The 8716-nt window shown below is 39.6% G+C and overlaps 1 protein-coding gene across 3 annotated transcripts in view; it reads right to left on the bottom strand.

The window, feature by feature from the left end:
* Nucleotides 1–1607: 1607 nt before the first annotated feature.
* Nucleotides 1608–8716, bottom strand: part of Ash1l (ASH1 like histone lysine methyltransferase) — a 175692-nt gene continuing 168583 nt past the window's right edge. For all 3 annotated transcript variants that reach the window (XM_077791088.1, XM_026404956.2, XM_077791090.1), the window contains 3 exons: nt 6705–6745; nt 4558–4859; nt 1608–4116 (listed from right to left, as the gene is read on the bottom strand). In XM_077791088.1, the coding sequence (XP_077647214.1) occupies nt 4025–4116; nt 4558–4859; nt 6705–6745 (435 nt within the window). In that variant the 3' untranslated portion in view covers nt 1608–4024. The remainder of the gene's footprint in view (nt 4117–4557; nt 4860–6704; nt 6746–8716) is intronic.

Here is an 8716-nt window from a genome sequence, read left to right as displayed (position 1 = left end):
TTTCTCAAACTGGATCCTAAGGGTCTCTGGGAATCTCTTAGGAGTCTGAGTTCTTGAGGTTATGAAGTTCCTTCAAATTGCAAACTACTACCACAAAAGAAGTTGTATTTTTGCCAGGTGGAGTGGTGCATGTCTGCAGTTGCAGCTACTGAGAAGGTTTATGCAGGGGGGCTCCAAATTTGAGATTGGTTTTGCAATGTAGGGAGGCCCTATCTTAAGGTATGTGATAGTGAATATGGAAGAAAGCTATTCCTATGGGGACCAATATTTCTCAAAAGATCTGCAGAGTAATTGTGGGGAGCCCATGATTTCTAAGGTTTTACAAACAATTCTATTATAGCTCTCATTTTCCATGATGCAACCTGCCCTCTCCTAATCCCATGTGCTTGATTTTAATAATTATGAAGAGTCCCAACGCACTGTTGGGACATTAACGAGATCTGGCTTGATGTGACTTTTACAATCACAGTCTAATGGTTCTCAGGCCTGTGCAGGTGGTAACTCAGCAGTGAGACCTCCTTACTGAACATAAAGTAGGTCAATCAATGATATAAAATATAGTTTTGTAACTATGTAATCTTAAATTAGGAGATTTGAACTTTCATTTTTGGGGGCACTTTACTACTAAAGCACATCTTTTCATTTTTATTTACTTTTTACTTTGAGACAGGGTCTGGCTAAGTTGCTGAGGCTGGCTTTGAACCTGTGATCCTCCTGCCTCAGCCTGAGTGTCTGGGTTTATAGGTTTGCACCACCACGCTCAGTGGACGTTTGAACTCTATGTCAATTGTCATAAGTCAATTGTCTTACTGCTTCTGAGCAACTATATTTTACCTGAGCTTCTAGCCTACATGTCTGATCTGTGCCTGGAAGAAATTTTTGTCCTTTCAGTTACTTACTGTAGTGGGTTTTATCTTCCTTGATTAGTATATTCTGAAATTTCTACTTGAGCACACAAACCACTGGGTATCTGGCTCCAACACTAGTAATTTTGGCAAGTTACTTAACTTTCCCAGTTTTCACTTCTATGAAAATGAGAATAATAACTTCAGAGGGCTATTATGGATATTAATGAAGTAGCTATGTGATCTTGGGCAAGTTATTTGACCTGTCATTCCCATTTCCTCATCAACACTGAAAGGACTGTTGTGAGGATTAATTTATACATGGAAAAGGTTCTTATGATATAAATGGTTTGGCACCTAGCCCCCAAAAAGTGGCCTCAAGTTGTTGCTAGCCTCAGAGGTTCATGAGTATTAAATGCCATAATGAATGTGTGTCCAAAGGATGAATGTACATAATAGCATGGCATGTATGAGGAACAGATGATTCTTGGTGTGGTGATCGCTGTGCTGCTGATTGGTTAGGCTGGATCTAAAAGAAAGATCCTAGAATTGAAGAAGTGGCTTTACCCAGCAGTCCACAAATGGTGAGTGTGCTCAAGGGGCCCAGGATGCTGATAACATGGTTTTGGAGAGATTCCCTGAGAAATATGATGGAAAGGAGGCTGGAAGATCAAAGGAGGTAGGAAAGAGGGGGAAAAAAATAGGAAGCTCAGCACTCCACAGTTAGGAAAAATTTTTTTTCCATTTAATACTAGACTTTCAAGGATTGAGATGCAAGCTTTTTATGCAATTACATCCAATGTTAAAATTGGTAATACATAATTTACAAAGATTAACATCAAAACAATCATCTATTTAGATATGCTTTTGTAAAAAGGAAATATATTAGCAGCATTTATATTTTCCGCAATCACACAGCCTACAGACATGCAGACTAACTCTGTATCTATTTGCAGTGATGTAGTGCTTTGCCCCGCATTTCAAACACCAAAACCCACCTGGCAGCTGGGGGTTCTTTTTATTTCATTATTATAAAATAACTGAAAAATAAAAAAAGGCATTAATTTCTACACCAGTAAGAAAAAACAAGTTTTTGCACTTACCTAACATTTGATTGTCTAAAAAACATTTCGGTTTTTAGTCTTTCAACAAAAGAAAGATAAAATGACAGAGCGTAGTGTCTTTTGCTTCTGTTCTCGCATTTTATAAAGTTTTTTCTTTTTCGTCTTTTTTTAAAATTTTAGTGTTTAACACTATTAAAAGAATCATTGAATTTTAATCTCTTTCTTGTCATTTTCTTGCTTTTGACTAAAAGGAGACCCCCAAAGTGCCCCTAGACCCACCTCCCTCCCACCTATTCCCTGCAATGAAAAACAAAAGAAACCACTCAAACGGGCTTGGACATGCGATTTTCCCAGCTCCACACGTGAGTATCTTATACCCAGGTCTCTTAGTAATGTACAGTGCTTCTCTACAGTAAGAAAATACTCCAAACTATTTTCTTAATTCTCTTTTTTTCTTTAATAAAATATTTATTTTGCTTTTTTTCTCTGCTCAAGGGGATCTATGGCATCCCCCGTTTCTTTTGTTTTTTTTTTTTTTTTTTCTTCAAGAATGACACAGAAAGGAGAAAAAGAAAAAAAGTCAATGGAATGGAAGGTGGTCAATGTTTCTACCTAAACGAGTCAGAGCGTCGTCATCATAAAGGGAAATGTACAGTTAGGACAGCATTGGTCCAGTATTAGAAAAAGTAATGGGGACATGTTTACTATTGTATTGCTTACCAATCACGCAGCAGATATATATATATATATATATATACATATATATATATGTATATATATATATACACACATACATATATATATACACATGCGCATATATATATACACACACACACACACACACACACACACACATATATACACACACAACTTGGCACATTTAAAAACCATCTTTTATAAGAACATCTAAAACATATATGCATATGTATGTCTGAGAAGACAAAAAGCAAAGCTTTTTAAATTTTATTTTTAAAGAGACAGTATAGTCTTGGTAACTTCTGGTCAAGAGTATGGGAAGGAAGGAGACACCCTGGATATACCTCCTGATGATGAAGTCATTCAGAAGGGTGGAGGGAAGATGGGACAAGGGATGAAGAAAACACACTGTCTCTTGAAGAGATGGACATCGAAAACTATACAATTCAGAAAACAAAAGTAGTGTTTTAAATCGATAATTTACACTTACAACAAATACTCTGATAGGTGAATACTGCTGAACAGTTCATGTAGTGACTTTTATTGGGGGGCGGAGTTTAGAGTTCTTTTTATGTAGTTTTAAAAATTATTTTATTTTGAAATGGATCTTCATTTGCACAGCACAGCAGACACACAAGAACCACAGCACATCAAAAACAGCATGTGTGCTGGCGGGGCCTGGCTTTCTCATTAGAAAAAAATATGCTTCGGCAGGTTATGAAGGTAAAACAAAAATAATTACATGAAGTACTACCCTCCTGACCCCATGGGGGCCTTCCCTATCCCATGATTCCATTTTGGGGAGTAGAGGTAGGGAGAGGGGCAGCAGTTACAAGTGCTTTGAGCTGTCAAACTCACGTTTTACTTTGACCTGGTTGGACAAGAAAGGAGAGACAAACTTTCCTAGTCAAGGATCTGGGAAGAGGCCCCAGCTACTGTATCTCTTTTAGGTCTCTGGGGTAGCTCTTGGAGCCAATAGAGAACAGACAGGGTAAGGCTGGGGATCCTGGTCCTTTCCCTTTGGATTTTGAGTTTACCTGGGCATGGGAAGCAGCTTCTTAGCAGTGCCTATGGGATCAGGGGATGACCCAAAAAACCCAAGCTGTGAGGAGAGGCAAGTGCTGTAAAGTACCAATAGGTTCTAGTCATCACCATTGTGATCCTCCCTCCTCTACATTATTAACCCTTAGGGTGAAGCAACGGAGAGGAAAATTAATTAAACTGAACCGTCTCAGACAGATTCCATTCTCTTCCTCTCCACTAGCTCCAAGGTTTATTTAGTACCTAATATCAACAACATGACCCCATTCCCCTTGCCTGGACGGACCCTTCCTGTCCCTGTCTATACCCAGAGAGCAGGAAGCGGAACTGATTAGCTCCACTGGATCCCAGATGCTTGAAGTTCTCATTCTTTGAGGGTCATTTCCGAAAACTGTTTTCTGGGATAAACAAAGTACGCCTTCGCAGTCTCCTGCCTGATCCTTCCTCCAGCAAGTAGGTCACATCAATGGCTGAAAACAGAACCAAGGAGGCTCATCAAATACCACTCTCCCACTCCTTATTCCAGATTTGAGCTCTAAGGAGAACAAAAGAATTCAATGATTTCTTTTCTGACCTATAAGCAAATTAGGCCCTCCTCCAGTCTTAGATGAAAAAGGTGGTTCTCTAGGGAAGGAGATCATCTCACCTCCCACAGTTTTATTCCTAAAATAGAACTAAAGACAGGCCTTTGAAAGAACTATACCATTTTCTTAAAACAATTTCCTTGCTGGGCCAGAAATCAGAAGTTGTTCTGGAACCTGGAGATGAAGCTCAGCAGTAGAGCACTTGCCTAGCACGTTAGGCCCTGGGTTTGATCCCCAGCACCACACATACACAAAAGTTGTTCTTTTTCACCCATTCTCCACTTCTTACTTATCTTTATCTCTAGATACAAGCCTGGTGTTTCTTACCGTTTTTTCCAGGGATTTTTTCAAGGAGATTGAGCAAGATCTGGTTGAGTCGTTCCCGTTGGCTATGCCGTCGTTCCTCAGGGGTACAGACTGACTGGGGTTCTTGACCACTTTCTTCTGTTTTTTTTTCAGCCTCACTGACTTCAGCAGTGGTTCCCTCCTGTTCAGGTTCCTCCAGGCCGGGGATCTCATTGGCTGCTTGCTCCTGACTGGCTAGTACCTCTTCAATCAAGGGCAGGGCATCATCCTCCTGTCCCAGGTCTTTCAGGGGGGCCTTTGACCGCTCAGACTTCCAGGATGATCTGCCAAAATTATATGCAAATTTAGGGTAAAGTTAAATAAAGACTGGGGGAGGGAAGGAGAATAAAGGGTAGAAGCCTCAGGATGGTTGAGATACTGAAGTCTAGTTATTAGAGTCTTGACTTGATATAAAAAATTTGATTCTGGTCTTCACTTTATTATAAAATGACTACCTTTCTCTGAGATTTATTTTTATTTTTGTTTTTGTATTGTAAATTGAACCCAGGAGCACTTTACCACTGAAATACATAACCAACTCTTTTTTTTATTTTGAGATAGGGTCTCTCTATGTTGCTCAGGGCCTACGTTGGTGGGGCTGGCTTTGAACTTGTGATTCTCCTGTCTTAGCCTCCTGAGTCTCTGGGATTAAAGGCATGTGCCACAGTGCCTGGCTTTGAAATTTAATGTCTCTTTGTAAAATTTAACCTTTCTTCTTTTTCTCCAGGATCTGAGGCAAAGATGAGATAGAAATCCATAAAAATATAACAGTGCTTGCAGGTATAGTGGCACATGCATGTAATTCCAGTGACATGGGAGAATGAGGCAGAAAGATTGCAAGTTTGAGGCCAGCCTTAGCAATTCAGAGATGCCCTCTTTTCAAAATATAAAGGGAAGGGGATGCAGCTTAGTGGCAGAGTGGCCCTGGGCTTATATTTATTTAAATACATTTAAATTAAAATAAATAAAAACCATATACACATATAACCAGTACTGCTTAGTGATCTCTGTTTCCTGAGTATAGAAAAGTATGGCACAACCTCATAATACCAGAAGTCCAACTACAATAAAAAGAATTTAAGTGGAGTTTTTACTTTTCCTGAATCACTTCTCCAAACCTATAATTTAATATTTTCTCCCTCGTGGTTGGCTAATATGGGAAAAGCAGTTGTTGTTCTCCCACTCAACAGATAATGGAATTGAAGAAAAACTGTCTTCTAGTCCAGCATGGTGGTGCACATCTATAATCCAAGAAGCTTGGGAGGCCAAGGCAGAAGGATTGCAAGTTCAAAGCCAGCCAGCCATTTAATGAGGCCCTAAGCAATTTAATAAGACCCCATCTCAAACCGTAAAAGGAATGGGAGCATGGTGCAGTGGTGTACACCTATAATCCCAGCAGCTTGGGAGGCTGAGGCAGGAGAATCGTGAGTTCAAAGCCAGCCACAGGAATGGCAAGGTGCTAAGCAACTCAGTGAGACCCTGTCTCTAATAAAATACAAAATTGGGCTGGGGATGTGGCTCAGTGGTTGAGTGCTCTTGAGTTCAATCCTTGGTACCCCACCTTCCCCGCCCAAAGAAAGGAAATGGGGATGTGGCTCAGTGGTTAAGGCACCCTAAATTCAATCCCTCGTACCAAAACCAAACCAAACCAGCACCAGCACCATCACCACCACCACCACTACCAACGACAACAAAGAAAGAAAAGCCTTTTGTGCTCTTTCTTAAGGAATTTCCCTATTTTGTACAAAATAAGAATAAAAATTATGAGCTTAAACTGGGCATGCCTGATATTTGTTCCTTAACAGAGGTACCAAGAGTTGATATACCTTGAGGTAATGGGGAAAGCTTGCAGATATCTAAAGAGACTTTTCTGAGTCTATCTGGGTTTCAAATCTTTTTTTTTTTCCTTCTCTTATTTAACTTCCCACAAATATTACCTCTGTCCCAACTAAGGCTGCATAATGAGATAGAAGAAGTCCAATTCTTCCATAGTGGTACTACACTGGGCTACTCTGCAGAGAATACCTAATTCTAGCAGTGGAGCTGAAAGGGTTAGCTGCTTGTTCTTTTGCTCAATTTGAGCTTTTGTTTAACCCCTTAGGATCCCTTGCCTATTCCCTGGGACTTACCGCCCACCGTTCCTCTTGTAGTTGTCTGGAACATAATGAGGCTGCAGAGAAGAAAAGGGAGTGGTAAGTATACTACAAAAGCTAGCAATGTTAAATCTGATCTGGAGTTGGTTCACGGTAAGGGAGGTAAATTGATGAGTGTTATCAAAACTGATGTTTAGGGGCTGGGGATGTGGCTCAAATGGTAGCGCGCTCGCCTGGCATGCGTGCGGCCCTGGTTCGATCCTCAGCACCACATACAAACAAAGATGTTGGGTCTGCCAAAAAAAAAAAAAAAAAAAAAAAAAAAAAAAAACTAAAAAAAAAAAAATAAAACAAACAAAAAAAAACTGATGTTTAAGATTTCTATCAATCTGTAGGCCATAATGTCTTTTTTTTTTTTTTTTTTGGTAATCCTAGAATGACAGTGGAAGAGCTGGGTGTGGTGGTGAATGTCTATAATCCCAGCGGCTTGGGAGGCTGAAGCAGGAGGATCACAAGTTCAAAGGCAACCTCAGCAAAAGCAAAGCACTAAACAACTCAATGAGACCCTATTGCTAAATAAAATACCAAATAGGGCTGGGGATGTGGCTCAGTGGTCGAGTGCCCCTGAGTTCAATCCCTGGTACCCACCTACCCCTGTACTCCCCCCAAAAAGAATGTCAGTGGAAGAGATAAGAATACAATTTTCTCTGACCTTTGAAATGATTAATATTAGGGTTTCAAAGCTAATCTGACCAAGTAACTCATGTAAAGCTGCTGAATAAGCAAACACAAAATCAAATGAATAAGAGGAATGAACATGGTGGTGGGCTAGAAGACAAAAGACTGGAGAGATCTAAAAATAATAGGGATATATAGGTTTACTTTCTGGTTAATTATTTATAAGAATGTCATGGTGACAGTTACAAATTTTGACAGGCCCATTGCTATAGTTTAGAAATGTCTCTCAAAGGCCCATGTGTTAAAGGCTTGGTGCCCAGCCTATGGTACTATTGGGAGGTGGTGGAACCTCTGGGAGTGGGGCCTAGTAGGAAGAAGTAAGGGGTGTGTCCTTGAAGGGGTTATTAGGATACTGTTCTCTTCCTATTTTTCTGCTTCCTGGATGTGGCGAGGTGAGCTGTCTCCTCCATCACACACTCCCCTTCATGAGGTACTGTGCGGCCATAGACTCAAAGTGATAAAGCCAAGTGATCATGGTCTGAAACTTCTGAACCATGAGACAAACTAAATTTTTTCCTTAAAAGTTGATTTTCTCATGTTATTGTTTTGCCACAATGATGTAAAGTTGACTAATATACATACTAAAGAAAGATTCAATGATGAGGAGCCTGTCAGCTAGGATTTCATTATAGCAAACAGATGAATGGAAGACTAAAATCTTTATGAATGAAAATTACTGGCATATGTTTTCAACAATTTGGAAGAAAAAATACACAGAAAAGAGGCTGAAAATGTTGACCATGGGTATTTTCTAGGTAGTGGAGCCAATATGTAATTTTTTCCTTTCTAATTTTTTTTTGCTTTTCAAATTTTATATAATAATCATGTCTTACATCTTTTGATCCAGGCATAAATATATAATTATTTTCATCAAAGGTTTTTTTGAGGTCCTTGACAACTTTCTACTTCCTTCTTAAAATTATAAGTGAAAAAACAAAACTATAGATGTGGGGCTCAACAGCAAATTAAATTGAGGTGAGAGATAAAAGGAAAATCCAACAAGGTATAATCTATAATCAACAACTTCCTGAGATATATGTGAGGAGATGTATTTCCCTATGAGGAAATGTATTTATGATGTTCAAAAATGTCCCCAACAGGGCTGGGGTTATGGCTCAGAGGTAGAATGCTCACCTAGCATGAGTAAGGCACTGGGTTCAATCCTCAGCTCCACATAAAAGAACAAAATAAGGGCTGGAGTTGTGTTTCAGCGGTAGAACACTTGCCTAGCAAGTGTGAGGCCCTGGGTTCGATCCTCAGCACCACATAAAAATAAATAAAGGTATTGTGTCCAACTACAGCTAAAAATA

This window comes from Urocitellus parryii, chromosome 11 (assembly GCF_045843805.1).
Source record: "Urocitellus parryii isolate mUroPar1 chromosome 11, mUroPar1.hap1, whole genome shotgun sequence".
Classification (NCBI taxonomy): Eukaryota; Metazoa; Chordata; class Mammalia; order Rodentia; family Sciuridae; genus Urocitellus; species Urocitellus parryii.
This window is presented reverse-complemented; position numbering and strand designations above follow the sequence as displayed.